Here is a 22,546-nt window from a genome sequence, read left to right as displayed (position 1 = left end):
AGAGAAAGGTGGTATGACCTTTGACTGGGATGTCAAAGAAGGCTTTCCAGAGTAGGTGTCTCTTGATAAGGTCACCAAAGTAGGAAGGGAACTGGGAAGTACATTTCAGGCCACCAGGGATGAAAACTTTAGAGAAAACCACACATATCACTGTCATCCCTCTCTGTCTCTGTAATTCTCCCAGATGTGTCCCCAGTATCTAACACAGGGACTGGTGAGCCCTCAGTCAGTAGAATGCACATACCAATTCAGAGATTGCCCTTGATCTCCCTTGGTCCCCAGGGAGATGGTGTGGCCTTGTCTCTTTGTAAGGGGAATTTCTGGGTCAAGGTACCACCAGGCTCTGTAGTAATGTTCCCTCTGTTCCTGAGCTGAAAAAGTGGATTAAGGTTTGAGGATTGGAGCCCCAAAGCTGAAGTTGCTGGGACCTCCACCCTCGGAAGGGCGTGGAGTTGGCCTCTTGGGTTACAGATGTGCCCCAGCTGGACTCAGGGCCCCCCCTTCTCTCTCCCCAGTGTTTATTGCTGTTCAGCCCTGTCTCAGAAGAGCTGCTGAGTCAGCTTTCTCTGACTGGGCCAGCTCTTGGAGCCAGGCTGTCCTGTATCTCTCACACTATCCACCCCTTAGATAAACAGCCTGGCATCCTCCACACACTGCGAGGTTCTGATGTGGTTGCAAAGGGCTCCATTAACCAAATGCCTCTCTCTCTCTGAAGGACCCTGGCAATGGGCCCTGCTTTTTTTCCAGCCTGAGTCAGGCCTTTGCTGGAGTGACAGGAGAATCCACTTCCTGCCTGAAAAGGTGGCCTCAGCAGAGGTCTCTGCTGGGCGGAGCCTTCCTTCCTCACTGCCCATGTACCCAGGCTTCCTCCTCACTGAAGGCCTGGGCCGGCCTCTCCCTGAGACAGCCCTCCTTAGCCTTTCATGTGAGTGTTTTATCTGTCGAACCCAGCCCTGCAAATTGCGTACTGACCAGGTTACAGAGCCGCTTTGCAGCCTGCCTGGTCTCCTGGGTGGGGTGACATTTGGATTGCATATCAAACATGGCCCCAGATGTTTGTTCCACTCTGCCCTAGATGTTGAACGCTGCAGCTTTGCGAGCCCGCCACACTGAGTAAACTCAGCTGGGCCGCCTTTATTTGGTTTGTTCTGGAGTCTGAAGAAGGGGATTTTCTTTCTTTGAAAGGTGACCTGTGGGCAAAGAGAGTATCACGGGCAGCTGGTGAAGGGTGGCCTTGGGGACGACCCAGAGGGCAGACACCAGGCTCTGCTGGCTCAGCAGTGACAGGTGTGGCTAGGCTTAGCACCTGAGACCTAGGGGTGGAGGGGAACCGGCCGGCTGGGCGCTCATGGTTCTGGACAGGGCCTATTGACCCAGTACTCTCAGCAGATGGGCTCGTCTTGGCCCCAGGAGGGCCCACTTTAAGCCAGAGGTGGGGGAAGAGGAGAGAATCTGTTACAGAAGAAGGAGAGGCCAATTGCAAAGCATCCTTGAGAGGTCTTTTGGGGGAAAGCTTAAATCTGCAGGCTATCAGATGACCCCTGCCTTCTGGGAGGCACATGGACCTATCGAGGGAATTCAGACTGCTCTTTAGCGGGAAAGGCACAGGGAATGTGACTGTCACTCTGCCAAGCTGGCTTTACCTCCTCCAGGAAGCCTTCCCTGACCTTCTCCTTCAGCTCCCATGTCCTCACTATTCCCCGTCACTCCAGAACTTGTTCGTCTGTCTCTAGCACCAGAATAAAGGTTCACAGACTTCCGGGTGGGACCCAGGAAATGGCATTTTTAACAAACACCCCCTCCCCCCAGGTGACTCAGGTATGGACAGACTTCAAACTACACTTTGAGGACCATCTTGCTGTAGAGTGGCCTGTCCCAATAGAAATAGAATATGAGCCACAAATGTAATTTTACATTTTCTAGTAGCCACTTAAAAATGTAAAACAGGTGAAATCATTTCTAAAGTATTTTTCATTTAACCTGATATATGCCAAATATCATTTCAACATGCAGTCAACACACAAATTGTTAATGATATTTGAAACCTGGTCCACAGACTGCAATTTTAGCACAGCTCAGTGGAAATGCAGGTTCTCGGGCTCCTACTCAGACCTACTGAATCGGATCCTCATTTTAACGTGTCAGCAGAGGCTTCGTATGTGTGTTGAAGGCTGGGAATCTCTGCTTCAGATCTAGATCGTGACCTCCTTCGTGTCAAGACTGTGATTTAACTTATTCATAGCACCTACAGGGGGCCTAGCATCTAGAAGGTACACAGTATGTTATTGGAGGAGAGGAGTGAATGCTTGAATCCTGCCCTCCCACCCCCACCCGACCCTTGGAGGCACATTCCCATGCACCGTTCATGACAATCTCAGAATCTCAGGTCTGAAAAAGAATTTAGGAGTCAGAGAACAGAGGTGTGTGAGAGCTGATAGGAAATTTAAAGTTTCTGTAGCCCCACCGAGCCCCAACTTGGGTAAGTCCCACAGCTTATTGGGTATACCTGGCACCTTCTTTCAGGAGAAAAGTGGTTTGAGAGGGCACATCACACCAGGGCGTGTTGCTGTCCTGCCTTCCTCTTCGGGTGTCTCCATCTCCTTCCTCAGGAGTTCTGTGGAGCCATTGCTCAGAGGCCCAGGTCTGGCCTATGCAGAATTGTTACCCATCTGTTTCTCAGCCTTCTTCTGGGTAGGATTTCAGGCACCTATAAATATGCATGGATTTCCAAAAATTGAAACAAAAATAGAAAAAGTAGTAAAGAAGTGTGCATGGATGGGTGCCTAGGATCTTCACTATAGTATTACACATAGTAGAGAAAAGTCAGCAACAGCCTAAATGTCCAACAGCAGGGGAGTAGCTAAGTAAACCATGGCCCATCCAAACACTGAATTCTGTGTCTCAGTTAAGAATGCTGGTGTGGAAGCATTCACCGATGTGGGAAAGCGCTCATGACATGGTGTGAGCGTATTGTGCCGAGCTCACTTTATTTCCATGCACAGAAGAGTGTCTGGAGAGGATATCCATCCCAAAATATTAATGTTGCTTTTGCAGGGGGGAGGATTATGAGCGATTCTTGCTCTCTTTGGACTAACCACTGCTTCTATAACTTCTAGTTTTTCCCCTCAGTGAACATGAATTATGTGATACAAAAATAAAATTCACAAAATAGCATATGGGCTAGGAAAATGGGAAAAGAGAAAATCGGAGTCCTACTCTGTGTAGAATTTATTTGAAAGTGCATTGATTTTTGTAAAGTCCTAATTACCGGTTTATAGCATTACGGCGCAGTGACCCTATTTACATGCAGCAGGCAATTCTTAAGTGTTTGAGAGCTGGACTTACAGCGTTAGGGTTTGAAAATTCATGAGCCAGCTTTTCTTCAATTGCAGCCTGTATTCAGGGAAGTGAAAATTAATAATGGTGCAGTCTCTGTTTTGTTTCGGATGGAATCCGATAGTGACCCGCCCTTCACGTGTGGGCTCTAAATAGCCTGTGTACGTTGGATAATGATTGTGCAAGAGAGAATCCTCGAGTCCTGTTAGAGCCGGATGGGTGGTGGGCAGGAATATGTGCACTTGCACACACACGTGAAATCTAGCCTAGGACCACTTTCACCACCTCCAGCGCTTGCACTTTGATCCAAGCCGCCATCGGTAGGATCCTAACTGGTGTCCCTGCTTCCCCTCTGGCCCATTCCCCACCCTGTAGCTGGAGCCATCCTCTTGGTGATCTGGCCTGTCCTGCCTCTTGGTTCTTGTCGCCCACACTTGGGCCCCTCACTCACTCCGCTCCAGCCACGCTGGCCTTTTCAGGCCCTTTGCCCTTCCTGTTTGCCCTGCCTAGAGTCACTGCACTTCCCTGTCCCCCTCCCACATGGCTTGCTTCCACACTGCCTGTGGTCTCCGCTGAACTGTCTTCTGACTCGAGTTTCTCACCACCCTGTATAAAATAACAACCAGGTTCTTTTTCAACACCTTGTCCTAATTCATTTGTCTGCATAGCACTAATTCTGCCAACAGAGCACATGCTTATTTGTTTACTGTTTGTCTCCCTCCACTAAAATGTAAACTCTCTGAAGGCAGAGGCTTTATTTCTCTCCTTTACTGCCCTTTTGTTAGTGCCCAGTGTACCAAGTAGATGTTCAATAAATATTTGAAGGAAGGGATGGACTTCAGATATCATGTGACTGGTCTTCCTCATTTTACCAATGAGGCGCCCGCGGGTCAACTGAGAAATCTCTGGGGCTTTGGCCAAGGTCACACAGCTGGGTCCGCGGGGCGAGCTAGCCCTGCCTTCTCCACTCCGCTCCAGCTCTGCTTGTGCCTCGGAAGGGAGATCAACCACACGCACAGGGGCCGTGGCCGCGGCCATCCTGTCTCCTGTGTGTTTTTCCAGTTTATACAGAATTCGGCCCAGAATAGCAGAAGAAAAAAAGTTGTTCCTCCAGAACCCTGGAAACTCTTCCAGTGGGTCTGCCCTTGGAAAAACAGCGATTTCAGGGTAGGAAGGTAGGAAATGGAGGAAGGGTTTCTTCTAGCCTTGGGGGCAAGGGGCCGGATTTGGTTTTGCAATTAAAATAGCAGCTGTTTCTGGAAGGTGGGTTTATCTGAAGTATCAGGAGGGGTCTTCCCCTGTCCTGGCCCAGGAGGGTTTGAGATGGCAGGTGGCTTAAGGACTCACCTAGCATATGACGTAAAGAAACTGGGCCCAAAGAAACCTCTGGAAACCCCACTTGCAACCTGGTTTGAAAACCTGCTGAGCCCTACCCCGCTCTCACTCGGGGTCATCTCCAGACACCTCTCCTTGGACCCCCATCCCTCCTTGAGATTGCTCAGATACCCCTTTTGATGCACAAAGAGCTCTGGCCTCCTCCCTCTCATGCCCCATGTGGTTTGGTAATCGTCTGTGAAATGAGGGATTTGAGGCGTCATTCATCCGTGTGAGGACAGTGGGGCCCTGGAGCAACGGAGTGGAGTGGGGAAGGGATGCTGAGGGCCGTTCCAATTCTGAATCTTCTCCCTCTGTCTGGCTTCCCAGATGCAGCTTTTGGATAAGTTTCCCATCGAAGGTGGACAGAAGGACCCTAAGCAGAGAATCATTCCCTTCCTCCCAGGTAAGCTTTGGATGGCCCTGCTGATGGGATGGGGGGCACTCTGGGAGGGCCATTCTTAGGCCAAGAAAAGGCTAGCTACTAAGCCAGAAATTCTGGGCAGGGCAGGCCTAGGAATCTGCATATTAACAGTTCCCCAGAGGATTAGAAGTCCCTGATTTTGAAGGCCACTGTCCTCTAGGAGCCTCTCCCACCATTCCATCATTCAGGTCATGTAACTTCTGAGGCATTTCTCAAGCTCTTGGACTTAAAATATATATGTATATCTTTGTTGATTGCAGAGAGAAGAAGGGAGAGAGAGAGATAGAAACATCAATGATGAGAGAGTCATTAATCAGCTGCCTCCTGCATGCCTCCTACTGGCCCACAACCCGGGCATGTGTCCTGACCGGGAATCGAAAAGGGATCTCCTGGATTCTAGGTCAATGCTCAACCACTGAGCTGCGTTGCCGGGCAAGCTCTTGGACTTTAGGTCCTTTTTACAAAAAGCACAGAGGTCAAGTTCTTCTATAAAAGGATAAAACACTGCAGGCAGAACTCTTTCACTGACTCCCATTGTAATCATGGAGAACCTTACGCTGAGCACACTTCTGTGTTGGATCTCCTCCTGTCCTCCGGGCGCCGGTATCCAGGCCAGGCTCCATGCCCTGCCTGGCTCTGCGCTGCCTCGAGGGAATTTGGAATGTCCAACACCCAGGTTTGTAATGAGCTCAGGTGTTGCTCCAGTAGAGGCCAGATGCTCTGCCCACCAGCGGCCTGAGAGCCCAGCTGGGGTGCTGTGGACACAAGTGTCCCAGAGCCAACATGAAGCCAGTGGGTGCCCTGGTGCTGGGGTGGACCTGGCCTTGGACATGAAGGCTGCCTGTTTGCTCAAGAAGGAGCCAGCGCTCCAGGGAAAGAGCACCTCAGTATTGTTCAGTCCGTGAGAGTTGGTGAATGGCTCGGGCTGGGACCGACTGGTGAGTCCAGGGAGATCTGGACTTATTTCTGTCCTCTAAGGAATCCTCAAGCAAGTGCAAGAGACAAGACATACTCCCCAATTAGAGAACCAGTTAAGACAGGAGGCGACTCTCCACCACTGTGAAATTCCAGTTCTGATTGGAGAAGGAGCTCATGGTGAGCTGAGGAAGGCCTCCTGAAAGGCAGGGGCCTGGAGCTGACCTGGAAGCCTGGGTGAGGTTAGAGGGTGGGGCAAAGCACAAGGCTTCCATCCCACTGCCACCCTAGTCCAGTGTCTTGGGGGTCACATTGCCTGGCTTCACTCCTGGAAACCCTGGCTCTGGTAGTTATCAAATGTTCTTTATGTCTCAGTTTCCTCATCTGGAAAGTGAGGGTGATAATACCAGTGAAGTTATATCCCCATTTTACTGACCAGGAAATTGAGGCCAAGGGAGGCTAACAGACTTGCACAAACCACACGGCTAGGGAGCGGAGCCAACACCAGAGCTCTCATCTCTGCCTTCTGGGCCAGGGCTGCCCTCCACCCAGCCTCCCCAGGAGAGGATAACCTTACGGTTGCTGCAGGACCAGGGGCCTCCCTTACAGGTACTCCTATGGCATGTGGTAAAGATGCAAAGAATTCGTGTAAAGCACTTTGCACAGTGCTTGTCCTGTGGTAAATGCCCAATAAATGACAGCTGCCCACAAACAAAGTCACCTGCCCTCATGCCACCCCCAGCTCCTGGGAAAAAGCAAGCGTAGGACCCCTTTCAGCCCCCATATCACGTGACCTGCGCATAGTGCGTGATACTGTCTAAAGCAGCAATTTTCAGTTGGTGCACTGCAAGAATTTTTAAAACATGCAATACCTGACTATTTAGTCAGGGACACTGACCTCTTTTCCCTTAGATGGTCAAATGAAAAAAATGACAACAGCCAACACAACAATAGCCATCTGGTGTAAATGAATCAAAATTATACCTTTTTTTTTTTTTTGGTCAGATCGACAAAAAATGTATTTTTTGGTGTGCCCCAGAATTTTAGTAATTAGTTTATGTGTGCCATGAGATGAGAAAGGTTGGAAATTGCTGGTCTAGAGGAATGAGGTTGGCTGGTCCCCCACTCCCATTCCATCCCACAGGATGTTTCGCCGCCTTTCCCCCCTGCCTTCAGTGTGGTTTGTTCTCTGAGGCTCTTCATAATTTTGCTGACCATTTGCAATCCCACCCTGGAGTTTCCAGGCCCTATTCCTGGCTCCCCCCTACCCCCACTAGAAAATACCTTAACCCTTTCATACTCTACTCCTTGGACAGGACTTCAGAAGCCAGGCAGTGGAGCAGAAAGAGGTGAAAAGTTATGGGCCTCATGCAGAACAGGCAGTTCTTCAGCAAGGCATCCCAGGAAAGAAAACCCAAGTGGCTTCCTGTGCAGGACTTTTATTGTGGGGCTGGACATATACTTGCTGATTGATCATGAATCGGGCATTCTCCCTTATACACAGATACCTTTTATTGAGCTCCTACTATGTGCCTAGTCTTGTTTTAGGTACTCTACAAATCTTCTGTCCTGTTCTCATTGCAGGGTAGTTAGCATTTCCTCCATTTTAGAGAGAAATGCAGTGGCAGAGCTGGACTCCTGTCTATAGAGCCCTGTGCCTTTCCTTGGGCAGGGAAGAACTGCCACAGCCAGCCTTAGCTAGATTGTCTCTGTCCCTCCTTCCCCGCCTCCACATCTCCCAGGCTAGGGACCTGGGAGTTTCTGCCAGAGGTCCCTCCAGCTGCCCTTGCTGTCCTGTGCCTCAGGAGTTCACCATGTGGGGCAGGAAGGTGACCTGAATCTCATGGGGACTCTGTGACCTGTAAGGGCTCTCTCATTCCATTGAGTGGCTGAGGTCACCCATGCTAAGTAATTGATTTTTTTTCTTTTTGGCAATGAAACCATTTAGTTAATTATTATTGTAATGTGATTGCTAACAGGATAGCCCCAAGGCTTTCAGAGCCCTGTCTTCATTTAATTATGAATCTAATAAGATTGGCTATTTGGTTTCCTAAGTCACAACATTTTTAAAAAAACTTTTTGTTTTGAAATAAATATAGACTCACAGATGTTGCAGAAATCCTAGGTACTTTACAGGCCTCCCCCCCAATCCTACCACCATTCTCTGTAGAGTAGGTGGCATCATTCCCAATTTAGGGAGCTGACAGATCACTTCTACCACCACACATTGCCCAGCTAACACCAGTGGCAGTATCTCATGTAACTATAGTGCATCATCAAACCCAGGACACTGATATTGGCATGACTCAGTTGGCTATACTACAGGCCAAAGTGATTAATTTTTATTATATGAAGGTGGAGAGTGCTATGAAGCAAGCATGCCAGCTGGTGTGTAGGAAGAGGCAGTGGTTGGACAGTAGTCCCCGAGAAGCCCCACCCTTGGGCCGGAACTCTTGGCATTCCCACCTCCAACCAAAAAGCAAGAATGAACTGTTCTCATATTAAGGCATAGTCCTGAAAACTTCTGTGCAAATTCAGCTCTTTGGGACAAATCACACCATCTTTTAGGTGTCCTAAATTCTATTCTGTTTAAGAGGCATGTAATAAATCTTTTTGCAAAGCAGAGCGCCCTTTTAAAGAATAATAATAATTCTCCCTTTTTTTACATATATTTTTATAACTTGGGGCTTCTTCTAAGTTTGCCGGAAAGAGGGAAGATCTGGAGCTTAGAGATTGGGCATCAACCCCAGTAGGAGCAGAACTACTCCACCCAAGAACTGTAAAAGACCTGAGCCCTGGCCAGTGTGGCTCAGTTAGAGCATCAACCCATGCACCAAAGGGTCATGGGTTCGATTCCTGATCAAGGGCACGTATTTGGGTTGCAGGTTCAGCCCCAGTCAGGGCACATGCGGGAAGCAACCAATCGATGTGTCTCTCTCACATTGATGTTTCTCTCTCTCTCTTCCTCTCTCTCTCTCCCTGTCCTTCCCTCCCTTCCACTCTCTGAAAATCAATGGAAAAAAATACCCTGGGGTTAGGATTAACAAAACAAAACAAAGAGCTGCGATTTAACCCTTTTTGCATGCCAATTAAGTTAGCTTTCCCCGGTTTCCTGAATGCCAACAGAAAACCAGAGACTCCTGGGTCAGAGACAAAAAACTATTACAGCACAGCTAGCAGTGTGAAGATCAGCACATTTGCATCAGTTCCCATTGCCTCCAAGTCCCATTGCCTCCAGTTCTCATTGTCCCCAAGTCCAAGGAGCCCAGATGAATGCCTGCACATTTAGTGGATTACCTTACCGGAGAAGTACCCAGATCTTAGGGAGCTTACATCTCTTGTAACAAAATAAGCAAACCTACCCCTTTTGCTCTGGAAAAAGACACTATCTCAGTCTCTCAAGGCAAAGTGCAAACTTACTGTGAACTCCAGAGCAGGACACTGCCTCTGTCTTCTAAGGCTGTTTTCTATACAAACACCTTTGAAAAGATAATCCAGAACAAAAGGCAGCTAGCGCTCTTTTGGCAAGACCTACAGAAATGAAGGGAGCCAGGGAGAATTATCTCACAGCAAGTGTATTTTGTGCTTTCAGGGGTCTCCTGCTTTGTGGGTAGAAATGAAGTTCTTTAGGACACGGCTAAGCATCGTGGGGTCAGCAGCCTCTCAAAGTAGCCTGTTGTTTACATAGAACTTTCTGCCTTGTTTTAAAAGACTATTGTGGAAAATCCATCTCCTGTTGCCCATCCTGGGATTGGAGTAGATTTCCTGTGTATCCTGAGTTTGCCAGCCCAAGGAGGCTCCCTGGGAGGAAATGGTCGTTACAGAGTGAACTAAAAGTGTGTGGCTGCTGATGTAAAAAGCAAACAACTGTGACCAGGGACCGAGGGACTTCAGAGGCCAGGCAGTGGAGCAGAAAGAGGTGAACTCACTCTGTAAAAGCTGTGCGAGGCTTCCTCCCACTCACATGCCATCTGGGTCCCTGTGCTGGCTGGCACTGGCCCTCTGAGCTTCCAGAAAGCCCCTTCACCGTAATAGCTGAGTCAGTCCCACCCATAGGTATATGTATTCCTGGGTCGATGAGTCATGGAGAAACTAGATAGCTTAGGAAGAAAGGTAATCCTCCAACCATAATTGAGGTAGGTGCCGCCAGCCTGCAGGCAGCCTCGTGACCTTACCAGCTTGGAGGCATGTATTTTTAGACATTGATGTGCTTGGCTTGTACCAGCTCACCAGTTTACATACCAGCCCCTTCATGAAAGGGCAGTTTGGAGCCACAGTGCAGGAGGGTGCTGGGGGAATTGTAAGCAGGGTCTCCAGGGCCTTCCTCTCCCTGCCCCCTGGAGCCCTGTGCAGCAGATCCGGTGTTTGTTCTAGTGCAGAAGGAAACGGGGAAGGGACGTATTTAGCTAGAGCTGGTCCACAGCGTGGGGGAGAGCTGGCCCTCTCCCTGGGCTGTAGGTGTCCCTGCGAGTCTCCACCAGGCACCCCCTGAGGAAGCTCCCCTTCCCTGAACAGCCTCGGAAGTGCTGAGGGAGGCAGCTGGCAGCTACTGCTGCGCCCAAGGGAGAGGGCCTGAGAGGTCTCTGAGCCCCGTTGATGACCTCGGATGCCAGGAAAAGACAAACCTACGCGATGGAGAAGGAAAAATAGGGTCTGCTGGTAATACCAGGGTTTAGAAAAGATTGACAAGATTATAGGCCTGGGAGGCACCATGTGCTGTGTTCAAAGCAGCTTCCTCAAACCTCCTCTGGAAGTGCTGGGTCTTCTCTTGCGGTAATTACTGCCCCCACCCCCAAAATTATTCTCTTGCTCTGTAATCTGGGGCGGGCGGTTCTCAGGCCTGCCGTCGCAGCCGGCCTAGAGCGCTATGTGGAAGCGTGTCCATTCCTGCCCAAGGTATTTACTGAGCACTTACTTTGTGCCGGGCCCAGCCGTAGGCACTGATGATGTAGCTGAGAATAGGTTAGGCTGGGCCCCTGTTCCCAGTAAGTTCACCTTCCAGTGTGGGAGTCAGCAAACAAGTAAAATCCGACCGTGATAAGTTCCAGAACACAAAATAATCAGGTCAAGTGGCAGGTAACTGGGCTCAGGGCATCTGAGATTGCGTGGTCAATAAAGGCCGTTTTGCAGACGTGACACCTGAACTGAGCCAGGCATGGGCCTGAGTGTGACTGAGGGTGTTCGTTTGAAGAACAGCAATAAGCAGTGAAGTGGGGGGGGGGGGCTGCCCAGGAACAAGAGGGCTTCATGCGGGTGTGTAAGCTGTGGGGCTCTGGCCCCATCACCCCGCCTCTGGGGTCATTCTCCTCATCTGTCAAATGGGTTAATCATGGTTTAGGATGACTTTCCAAGCAGTTCAAACAAGTACAGCGCTGCGTGAGCCGCGCAGTGAGAGGCCTGCTGCGAGCCTGCCTGTCGTTCACAGTGGCTTTGCGGCGGGACACAAATGTGGGGTTTCCTCTCTCCGCCCTCTCTGCCGCGCCGATTCAGCTTTTCCCCCGCGTTTCAGCCCCGCTTGCACTGCTTGCTTCTTCTTTGCCTGTGGCTGCTTGCAAAGCAGCAAGGAGCTTGTTTCTTCTTTTCTTTTCTTTTTTTTTTTAAAGGGAGAGACTCCACAGTGCTCGAGTTCGGGGTTTATTTTTAATTTTTTTGAAAAACACGTCTTTATTGATTTCAGAGAGAGGAAGGGAGAGGGAGAGAGAGAGGAACATCAATGGAGAGAGTCACTGATCCGCTGCTTCATGCACGGCCCCGACTGGGGATCGAGCCCGCAACCCGGGCATGTGCCCCAACCAGGAATCGAACTGGGATCTCCTGGATCCTAGGTCGATGCTCAACCGCTGAGCCACGCCGGCTGGGCAAGCTTGTTTCTGAAGAGTTGATGATTCAGATGGCTGATCTGGGCTGTGCAGCCCTGGCCCTGTCACCTTGATAACAGGGCCACCAGCATCTCGGCTCTCAGCTCTGAGCTGCCAGGCCTCACGGGAAATAATGAGCTTTGCAGGAGGCAGCCACTGAAGGATGCCTTTACTTTTGGAAGTAAGAGGGGATTGGGCCCCTAGCCCTTCCCCTGTGTCACTCCATGTTTCAAGACCAGGGAAAGAGTCAGGTCACTTCATTACAACTTGCCCTGTGCCTTCCTTACCCAGGGAGAATTCCAAAAGGGAATTAACCTCCTAAACATGCACCTAAATCCTCAGCCCTGAATGGAGTGTATTTGGGGGTATCTTCCCCAAGAGTCTCTGATCTAAGCAGGAACGCATCTCTTTTCACGGTCTCATTAGCCCATTTAATTTAACATGCAGAGAAACGCGCCCTGGACTGGGTTCTAGTGTACTGGGTTCTGGTGTAACTCTTGCTAATTGCTGTGGCACAAAATTGAGCAAGGTAACTTAGAGCAACCAGAGATCTCTTGCGTGTTGGCAAAATCACCAGATTCCAGTGATTTCAGGTCTCTGTGACATTGCTTATCTCTCCCTCAATCCCTCTCTCCCCCTTAAAGAAATCGCTTCTTTACATGATACCCAAACATCCTTTTACTCTGTGCTTAGAGAGGACACTCTGCTATGCCCCAGGAGTGGTGCTGTCAGTAAATTCATACTTACATGGTAGGTGACTGCCAGGTTGGTTACCCGAGCCCAGGTGTGGTAGAGGTGAGCAAGGGGCAGCTGGGGAGGGGAGGAAGAAAGTGCTGGACCTTTGCACTGCGAGAAGCCTGGTTGCGGAGGCCGAGTTGAGCTTTCAGTGTGGCCGCCACAGAGGGCCACTCTGTGCAGGAGTGAGGGACTTCCCTAAGGGGTTAGGATTTGACCTGTGTGCATTGAGGTCTCTGAAAGGTTCTAGGCTGAGGGGCCACATGACTGGATTTCTGTTTTGAAAGGACCCCTCAGCCCACGCATGTCAGACACACTAGAGGGGCAAGGGGGGGAAGCGTGGAGCAGGAATACCAGCTGGAGGCGAGTGAGGTCCCGCAAGAGATGAGGGAGGCTTGGTTGAGGCTGGGCAGGGGAGTGGAGAGGAGTAGGTTCGAGATCTATTTTAGAGGGACAGCCAAGAGGCCTTGCTGACTGATGGGTTGGGGCTGGGGGTGAGGGAGAGGGAGAGGGAGAGGGAGAGGGAGAGGTCAAGAATGAGCATGCCCAGGTTCTGTGGAGGGTGGCCATGACCCAGACAGCAGACCAGCATTCCCCAGCTCCCCTCCCCCAGCCCCCACCTGGGGGTGAAGGCACCCGTGAGGCTGAAAGAAAATAACTTCCCCCCTCCTCCCTGAGATAGCTGAAGCCTTTGGCTCATATGAAAGGTGCTTTGTGATGGGGAGTCCCTGCCACCCGCCTCCCTCTCCAGGAGCTGCCAGGCACTGGACATTCTGGTTTCTGGGTCCAGGTTTCAGTTGGGGGTAGGAGAGGGTAGCAGTGGGTGGTGGAGGAGGAGGGAGAACACTCGGGTCCATTGAGAGGGAGCTCACCCCCCTCCCCTTCTTAGGAGGTGAGGGGCATGGTGGTAGGTCTCCGCAGTATCCCTGGCCTTACCCCTCCATTGCTTGTCAAGCTCACCCCAACTGGGCCTAAGGACAGAGCCCCAAGCCAGAGCTCTTCCCTGGCAGGAATGGAGCTGACCCTTGGAGATGCCCCAGGCCCATGTGAACTGATGCACCATTCATCCCGAGCAGTCCCATTGCTCTCAGCCCTGAAAATACCTCCCCCTTCACCTCAGTTCCAAGGACTGATGTCCACTGAAGAGGCCCCAGATGCCAGGCTGCCTGGCCTCCAGACCACAGTGGGCCTGAGGGACTGGCACAGCCTGAACATGGAGTCTGTTCCCCTGAATGCCCTTTCAGAAGGCAGGGGAGGAAGCCAGTGGGGTGGGTGGGGGTTGGCTGGCAGCATCAGCCCCTTTCTACCCTTCAGGGGCAGGGTGTGAGGGAACCAGGGCTATACTTCTGGTTCCCCCAGGACAGAGCACAAGGGACCAGCTGGATTTCACCTCAGTGAGAACAGATAGGGGCAGATGTCAGAGAATGTCCAAAGTTGCATTGCCAAGGAAGTTGCATGACTCCTCAGCTCTACTGGCCCCAGAGTGTGGTGGCTGCGAAAGGTCTGAACCTGGCTTTGGTCTCAAACAGATCTGGGTTCACACTGGGTCTTTCTACTTGGTGCTAGTTGCCTGACTTGAAGCTCTGTGTCTTCTGTGCTGCATTTCAGCACCAGAGGCCTTAGAGCCAGGCAACCTTGAGTCACATCCTTACTCAGCCTCTCCATAGCTGGGTGACCTTGGGCCAGCCTTACTCAGCATTTCTGCATCTCCCTCATGGTTCTCATCTGTGAAATATCCCCAGGGCTGTTGAGAGCACCAAATGAAATGTAACCTATAAAGCATTCAGTAAGCCCTCAGTACATGGTGAGGATTTGGTGATTATTAGTGTTGAATGAACTCAAAGAAATCAATGATAAAGACTTAGTCAAGTGTCTTAGAGTTTGAAAATTGGGAACAAACCTAGGCAAAACCCCAGAAGTGTTCCAAAGAAAGAAGAAAAGGTATGAGTTCTTACTGTAAAAAGGGCCTTCTTGAGACTAATCAGTCCTGCATTCTTATACCTAGGACTGGTCCACGACAGTTATCAGTCGGATGTCAGGGGTCTTGATGACAGATGCCAGGTGGTCTAGAGGGTTGGTATCAGGAGGACTGGTTACATCCGGTGGTCTGGAAAGTGGATTCAGATGGTCTGAATATGTGAGTCCTTCAGGGAGGTAATAGAGGGTTATCTGGAGGTCTGGTGTGTGTCCAGATGTATATCCAGACGTTGACACAGGATTGGAAAGTTCAAAAAGTTTAACTCCCCAAGCTAATGAGAACAAGAATGGAGTTTCTCCTCATGCCTCAACCTTCACAACATCTATAATTTTAGCAGCTTGATTAAAACAACTCCATTTTACACTTTCCCTATCTTCACTCTTTCCTTGTTGGTATTAGGCTCATCACAAAATGGTGAGCTTTCTCTCTGGGATCCTTTCCACGAGTGAGGTCTCATTTCAAGATTTGCAGCCCTGGCCGGGTGGCTCATCTTGTTGGAGCAGCATCCTGCAGACCAAAAAGGTTGCAGGTTTGATTCCCAGTCAGAGCACATACACAGGATGCAGGTTGGATCCCCGCTCAGGGCTTGTACAGGAGGCAACCAATTTCTGTTTCTTTCTCACAGTAATGTTCCTCTCTTTCTCCCTTCCTCTCTCTCTCTAAAATCAATAAACATATGCTCTGGTGGAGATTTTTAAAAAATGTAGTTCACATATCAGTAGCTTGAGCGTCATCTGAGAGCTTGTGGGAAAGACAGAGTCTTGGGCCCACTCCAGACCCACACAGTCACAGAGTGCAGTTTCACGATATGCACAGGTGGTTTGTTTGCACAGGAAAGTTTGAGACCCACTGCTCTGTCCATCTACATAATATAAACCACTAAATCCATATTGGTGAATCGATTCCTGACCTCAGTAGAGGTGCATGGGGAGATGAAGCTTCATGCAAGTAACTTGGTGAGAGCTGATCTGTTGGCCTCACAACCCAACACATCCCTGAGTTGCCTGCCTGTTTCTGGCACCCTGTGGGATGGGGGCGAAAGTCACAGCACAACCCTCTAGCTCCCATCACCAGCCTAACCAGGAGGCTGCTCGGGACACCAGCCACACTCCCTCATCAGCTATAAGTCAGAAATTCTTTCTCCCCTCCCTTCCAAGATGGGGTGAAGTTTGGGGCCAAGGTGATTGCTAAGGTTTTTAATTTCAGAAACCTCTCTGATTGGAGATGGGAGAGATTGGCCTATGAACTCTCTGTGGTTTTGAAGACAGCATGGCACGTGTCCAGTTATTGTACTGTTAGGAGGGGAAAAGGCTTGGGTCTCTTTTAAAGAGTCACTGGCAAAAGATTAAAACAAGGAAATAAATAGATTTTAAAGGAATATTTTTGCTCTTTGGTTTAAAGCAATTACAGACCTAAGCTTTGAAGTGAGGGAGCCAGAGGAGGAGAGTTGAGAGCTGGGGACTCACAATTTGGTGCCTTCTCTCATGGGCAAGGTTTTCACCTTGGCTTCTTGTTTCTGACCTGAAAGATGAATATACAACTTTAATAGTGATCATTGGTGAAGATGGCTTAAGTAAGACTTGCCCCTGGAAGAGAGAAAATGGAATAGCTGTTAGCACATGAGCAGAGTGGCCCAGAGATAACTTCCTGTTGAATTGGTTATAAGGGAAAATTTTCAAACAGCTTTCTGAGGAACTGTGTTCAAGACTTGGAACTTTTAACGGTTGTAAATGAGAGTTTTCTGCCTAAGCATTATAACTGCTGTTTATTAAGTACCCACGTTTGCCAGGTAATGTACAAAGGGTTTCATGTGCTTACATTACATCAAATAATGACAGCAACCCCACTTTACAGAGGAAGACTCACAAGTTAGAAGGGGTCCATGACTTGACCAGGGCCACCCAGCTAATAAGAAACAGAGCTGGAATTCAAACCCTGGTCCTAACACTTCTAAGCCCAAGCTCTAGGCCACTGTTTTCTATGTCCTAGAAGTGCTTGCTGCAGAGTGAGATTGACCAAAGATGTACTGCCTGGAGATTAACAGTTTTAAGTTTTGATGTAAAATGGTAGGCACGCCACCTACAACAGGGTGTTTACATTTCTTTAAACTTTGCTTCAAGTTTTGTATCATGCTTTCTTTATTTGTATCAATTAAAGGTTGATCAATGTTGTCTTTTTTTTTTTTTTTAAAGTGTCCCATTTCTACAGTAAAGGTCTAGCTTATATCATTTCCTGGTGCTTTTCACTTAACCTACCTAACTTCAACCGGCCACCTAGTGGTGGGTGCTGGAATTGTAGGCATAGTGCCCAGAAGGAAATAATTGACTTGCTGGCTTTGTAAACACAAGCCTATAAAGTAACCATGTACTGACAGTCATCACAAATAGTGTTTACTAAGCCACAGTTCAACAAGGAAATAAAAATGAGGAAGAAAGAAGTCCCTTTACCTTTATTTTTCTATATGATCCTTAGATCAGGAAGGGGCACCAAATAGAACCTTAGGAAACAGTGCATGGTATTACATGTTCCTTCCTAAAACTTGGTGAGAGAAATTCTGAGCCTACTTTGGTATCCCCAGTTTCTTTTGCCATGTCTGACAGTTCTTCTTCCAACACTGGGGTGGTCTCCTGTGCACTGCAATAGATTTCCGTTTGTTCATTCAGATTCCCCCGTAAGGACAGGTCATAGCCTCTTTCTGAGCCTGAGTTTCCCCATGTATGAAGTACAGGGATTGGTCTTGATACTGTCTAGGTTTTCTCATGGTCCCAACAGTTTGTGACCTAATAGATTTTAAGACCAAAGGAATAAATATCTAATGATAAAACATCATGCAAAATGGAAAACATTTTAGGGGAACAGAGGGTCTTCTAGACCCACCTCCAATCCCACCGCATTGGCAGAATGTGGTCGCCTCTGTATAAGGCCAGCTTTGTGCCCTTCCCCTCCACACCCTCCATTTCCTTTGGAAAGTGTAGAAAGCCCCCTTGTCTTGAACGCTTCCCTGCAAACAGCTCCTGCTGAAAGACTGCACACACAGACAAGACTTTGACCTTCACCTTTGCCCCCTGACTTACTTGGTAAAAAAGAGTTATTATCCTCCCCTCTCTAGATTTTTTGGGGGAAATCTAGCTAGGGTTAGCAAGAATTAAATGAAAATATAAATAGAAATGTGGTCTATAAATAACACTGCCCCAAATCTGGAGGCATGAATACCAGAGGGGCAGCAGATGGTCACAAATCATGATGGCCAGGACAGCGAGTGGGCCTTGCTCAGTTGCTTTGGTGTCTCTTGGGTGGGATACTTCAAGGTTGCTGATGGGGCCTGCAGAAACCCTCTCGCTTTCTTGGCCCTAGAAGCACTCTACTTGGTCGCCACCCATGTGCCTATCTTCTGCTAAACCTTCTTTGTGAACAGACACATGCAGTGGAACAAAGGAATGCTGCCTGGGATCAGACCTTGCTTTTAGTCCCAGCAGTGTGTGATGTGGGGAAATTCAGAATATATCTCTGAGCTTCCATTTCTTCTTTTGTAGCCATGGGGATTTTGAAAACTGGAGTTTCTGAAGATCAGGAACCACGCTGTATTTTATCTTGGTTAACTGGGTGGCATCTAGGGCCAGATTGCCTGAGTTCTAATCCCCATATTGTACCCTACTAGCTGTTTGGCCTTGGGAAAGTTACTTAACCTCTCTGTACTTCCACTTCCTTGTCAAATGGGAAGAATATTAGTATCTTTATTGAGCGGTTGTGAGTATTAAGTGAATTAATATTTACAAATGTAAAGTGCTTAAGCCAGTGCCTGGCACACAGTAAACATATATAAATATTTATTAAATAAAGAAGTCCATATATCCCCATTGCCTAGAGTATCACCTGGCACATAGCAGCTGCTCAGCAAATGTGTTGAATGAATGACTGAATGGCTGCCTTGCAGTCTGCGAAGGTCATTCAGTAAGATTGTGTGAGTCCTTTCTTAACGCCCAAATGCTATACAAAAAAAAGTGGGATCATTATTCTTACGTACCTGGGTGACAGCTTGGCAGGGGTTAAGGTAGACGCCCTGACTGTCCTCCTTCATCGTCTCTGCCTGGTACACACTGCATTTTTTTTGCTTGGGAGAAATGCATGGGCTGGGACATCTTGGTGGATAGAGTGCCTTTTCTGATGCAATGTTCTGCAGCAGTGCCAGGCTCTCTGTCTAGCCTAGTACCCTCGTCCCTTCTAGCATTAGGCCCACCTTTTGGGTGGCACTGACATAGTTCTCAAGCAGAGCAAACTCTTAAGCACGATTAAGTATGTAGCATTTGCTACATGCAAATTTTTAAACATAAATGAAAGAAAATGAAAAAAAAAAAAAAAAGCCACGCCTCCCAGAAAAGCAACCTGAAATCGACAAAGGAGAAAATAAGTAGAAAGAGCACTGAATCAGGAGTCCGGTGCTGAATCTAGCCCCAGGCCTGCCTCAGCTTAGAAGTGTGATAAGGGTCCATCCATCAGCTCCCTGAGCCTCTCCAGATCTGTCAGGTGAGTTAGATTAGCTCAGTACTTCTCAGCCCCAAAGGTACATGACAGTCACTCGGGGGCATTATTAAAAATGCAGACTTTCGCTGTGGCTGGTGTAGCTCAGTTGGTTGGGTGTCATCCTGTGCACTGGGAGGCTGCCGGTTCGATTCCCAGTCAAGGGTGCACGCCTGGGTTGTGAGCTTGATCCCTGGGGGTGTGCAGGAGATAGCCGATAGATGCTGTGTTCTCACATCGACGTTTCTCTCTCTCTCTCTCCCTTCCTCTCTCTCTAAAAATCAATAAACTATTCTTTCTTTTTTTTTTTTAAAGTAGGCTGTCCTCCTGTCCCCATCCCCTTAAGTCTAATATTCAGGGAATCTGGGTAGATATTAGGAATCTTCACTTGCAACCAACACCCCAGATATCTCTGATTCAGGTAATGCAGGGTCTCTCACTCTTATGAGCAGTGCTGGGCCCTGTATCAGTGACCTATTGCTGCGTAACAAATCACAATTTAGGAGCTGAAAACAACAATAAACATTTATTACCTCACACAGTTTCTATGGGTTAATTCAAGAATGGCTTGACTGCATGGTTTTGATTTAGGAGGTTGCAGTCAAGAACCTTCCCCCGCCCCTAGCCCACCTCCTGATCCCTGAGGAAGGACTTCAAAGGAGTCTGAAGGTGCTGTGTGCCCTCAGGTTAAAATTGTGGTCCTCAGCCTTGTAGGTCAGGAACTTAGGTGTGTATTTCTGAACACAACCTTGATGGCTCTGCTTTACTCTGTGTGGCCCATGTGATCGAAACCCAGTTACCCATTCAGTCTTCCCTAGCACCACTCATAGCTCACACCCTGTAACCTCCCAACACCCCCCCCCCCACACACACACACACATACTCACTCTCCAGCCACACTGACCTTACTGCAGCTTATCAGATGTGTCTCACCTCTTTTATCTCTGGACCTTTGCTCCGCCTCTTCCCTCTGCCTGGAACATTTTTCCCACTTCCCTTTGCCTGGTTCATTCCTACCTGTACTCCTGCTCCCTGCCCCCACTGTGGGCCATGCCATAGGAGAGGCTGCCGGGAAGCTCTGCCCAGCATCCCACAGTCCCCTTTCCTGAGGGCAGCCTCCCCAGGCAGGGAAGGAGCTGGGGCTGCACTGGCTGAATAGGGCCCTTCATTCCCGGGCTCCCACAGGGAGGGTGCTCAGCCACTGCCCACCACACCAGCCATGCCCGCCACACCCACACCCACACCAAGTGGGGACAGCCTGACCCTGATGCCAGCTCTGAGTTAACCACACTCTCTGGCCCCACTCTGTCTGGGTCCTGGAGGGCGAGTCCATCCCTGCCACAGCCCACTCTGAGCCAACCACTCAGCATGTGGTGTGTGTGTGTGTTGTGTGTGTGTGGGGGGGGGGGGTTAAATGAAGGAAACAGCCTACAGTGAGAACGTGTCAACACACACACTCACACTTTTTACCTATTCAGCAAATGTTGACCAGGGCCACTGTGTGCCAGTCCTTGTGCTGGGCCCTGAGTATACAATAGTAAATGAGACATATAAGATATAAGACCTCATGTAAAGAGGTAAGATTATCACAAATCATGGTGAATTCTAGGAGGGAAACAATCAAGGCCTGGCAGAGAGGGAGGAGAGGCCTCCCTTACTCCGAGTGGTCTGCTAGGCCTCCCCATGAGCTGGTGACCTGAAGGATGGAAGGTGTTAGCTGTGTAAAAGGCAGCAGGAACTATGTCCTGGGAGAGAGGACAGCGCACATAGGCCCCAAGGTGGGAGAGAACTGGCCGTGTTTGTGACGCTGATCGAAGCCCAGCGTGATTGAAGGCTGGCCTGATGAGATGAGGACAGGGATAGGGAGGGTGAGCCAGATCCTGCAGGGCCTTGCAGGCCACAAGAAGTTTAGGTTTTATTTGCAGTGCACTGGGAAGTCATGGAAAGGTGTCAGCAAAGATTTCATTTTAAGAAATTATTCTGGCTGCCCGGTGGAAAATGGACTGGGAGTGGGGTGAGGGAAGGGTTGAGAATCAGACAGACAAAAAGTCCCCATACAGCTCACATGGGCTGTGGGCCTCCCCCTTCCCTATAACAGCAGGAATCTTACGTTGAACCCCTCCTGTGTGCCTAGCACTGTGTGCTGTGCTTGTCCCACGTTTTGTTTCTAATCCATATTGCATCCCTATAATCCTATTGGCACAGGAGAAGATATGCTCAGGAAGGTTCATGTACCCAGGACACAGGGTTTTAAAAGCCGGGGGCCTCTCCACTCTGCAGCTCCCCCTCTGTTCCCACTGCCAGCAGCTGAATTTTAATTTTTTTTTTTTAACCTTCCCACTGGATCAAGAATAGACAGGCTCAGCTCAAAGGTGAAATCAGACAGTGTGACCATGGCTATGAAGGCCAGCGCCCTTAGCCTTTGCCACTTGTCCCACCATTAGTGCACATGTGACATGGGTTTACCAAGCACCTTCCAGGGTGTGCTCAGCCCTGTCCAAACCCAGCTCTGAATGAGACCAGAGCCTGTGCCCTAAGGAACACCAGCGGCACCCAAGTGGTATTTGTCCCCAGCTTCGCCACTTAAGTACTGTTATACTTGATCACAAAGCTTCTCCCTTCCCTGGGGCTAAGGGCCATCCCAGAGATCAATTACAGTGCCCTGCCTGCCTCCTAGAGTCGGGCTTGGCCAGCCCACGCCCCATGCCAACGCATTCAGTGCCATTGTGGCCAACATCCTTCTCTGATTTGGTGCTTGTTGGGAACCCTTGGATGCCGGCTACCTTATAGGTGATTTATTAGACCTGGGCCATTCTTATCTGGCAGCCCATAATCCGAAGTTGATCTTACAATGAACAAAATCCCTCCAGTCTGTGTTGGGGCTAAAGACCAACCCCAGGCATTCTCTAGAGCAAGCAAGAAGGAGTTGACAGATTCAGGGATTTTGTGTCTGTTCACGTTCTTCTTCCCGAAGCCATCCCTAGGGTAAGCATTTACCCCTTGTATACAACTAATAAATCGAAAGTGTATTCACATTTCACAGTTAAAAGGGATCTCACTCCAGGGAACCAGACTCACATGCACTTAAATTTGCTACAACTTGAATCAAATTATAAAACATGAGTTTTAAATAAGCCTGGAGAAAGTAAAAGTATTAGCACTGAAATCAATAAATGTGTTAGTTCCCCTTCTGCAGTAGATATCACCCAGTCCGTCTAGAGCTCTAACATCCAGACCAACGCAGAAGTGCTAGCAAACCTCACCTGTCATCTGGGCCTTAGCAGTGAAGGCCTTCTGTGTGCAGGCGATGCTCCATTTCTTGGTCTGGATGCTGATTACGTAGGTGGCTTCAGTTCGTGACAGTACATTGAGTTATACACGTGCACGTGCACTTTTCCACACGAATAC

At 49.1% G+C, this 22,546-nt stretch overlaps 1 protein-coding gene across 2 annotated transcripts in view; it reads left to right on the top strand.

Moving 5' to 3' along the window:
* Positions 1-22,546, top strand: part of SH3PXD2A (SH3 and PX domains 2A) — a 206,272-nt gene that overhangs the window by 64,762 nt on the left and 118,964 nt on the right. For both annotated transcript variants that reach the window (XM_081158959.1, XM_081158958.1), the window contains exon 3: positions 5,041-5,116. In XM_081158959.1, the coding sequence (XP_081015085.1) occupies positions 5,041-5,116 (76 nt within the window). The remainder of the gene's footprint in view (positions 1-5,040; positions 5,117-22,546) is intronic.

The sequence above is a fragment of the Miniopterus schreibersii genome (assembly GCF_964146895.1).
Source record: "Miniopterus schreibersii genome assembly, chromosome: 14".
Taxonomy (NCBI): domain Eukaryota; kingdom Metazoa; phylum Chordata; class Mammalia; order Chiroptera; family Miniopteridae; genus Miniopterus; species Miniopterus schreibersii.
The sequence above is the reverse complement of the archived record's forward strand: the minus strand, read 5'-3'. Positions and strand labels throughout refer to the sequence as shown.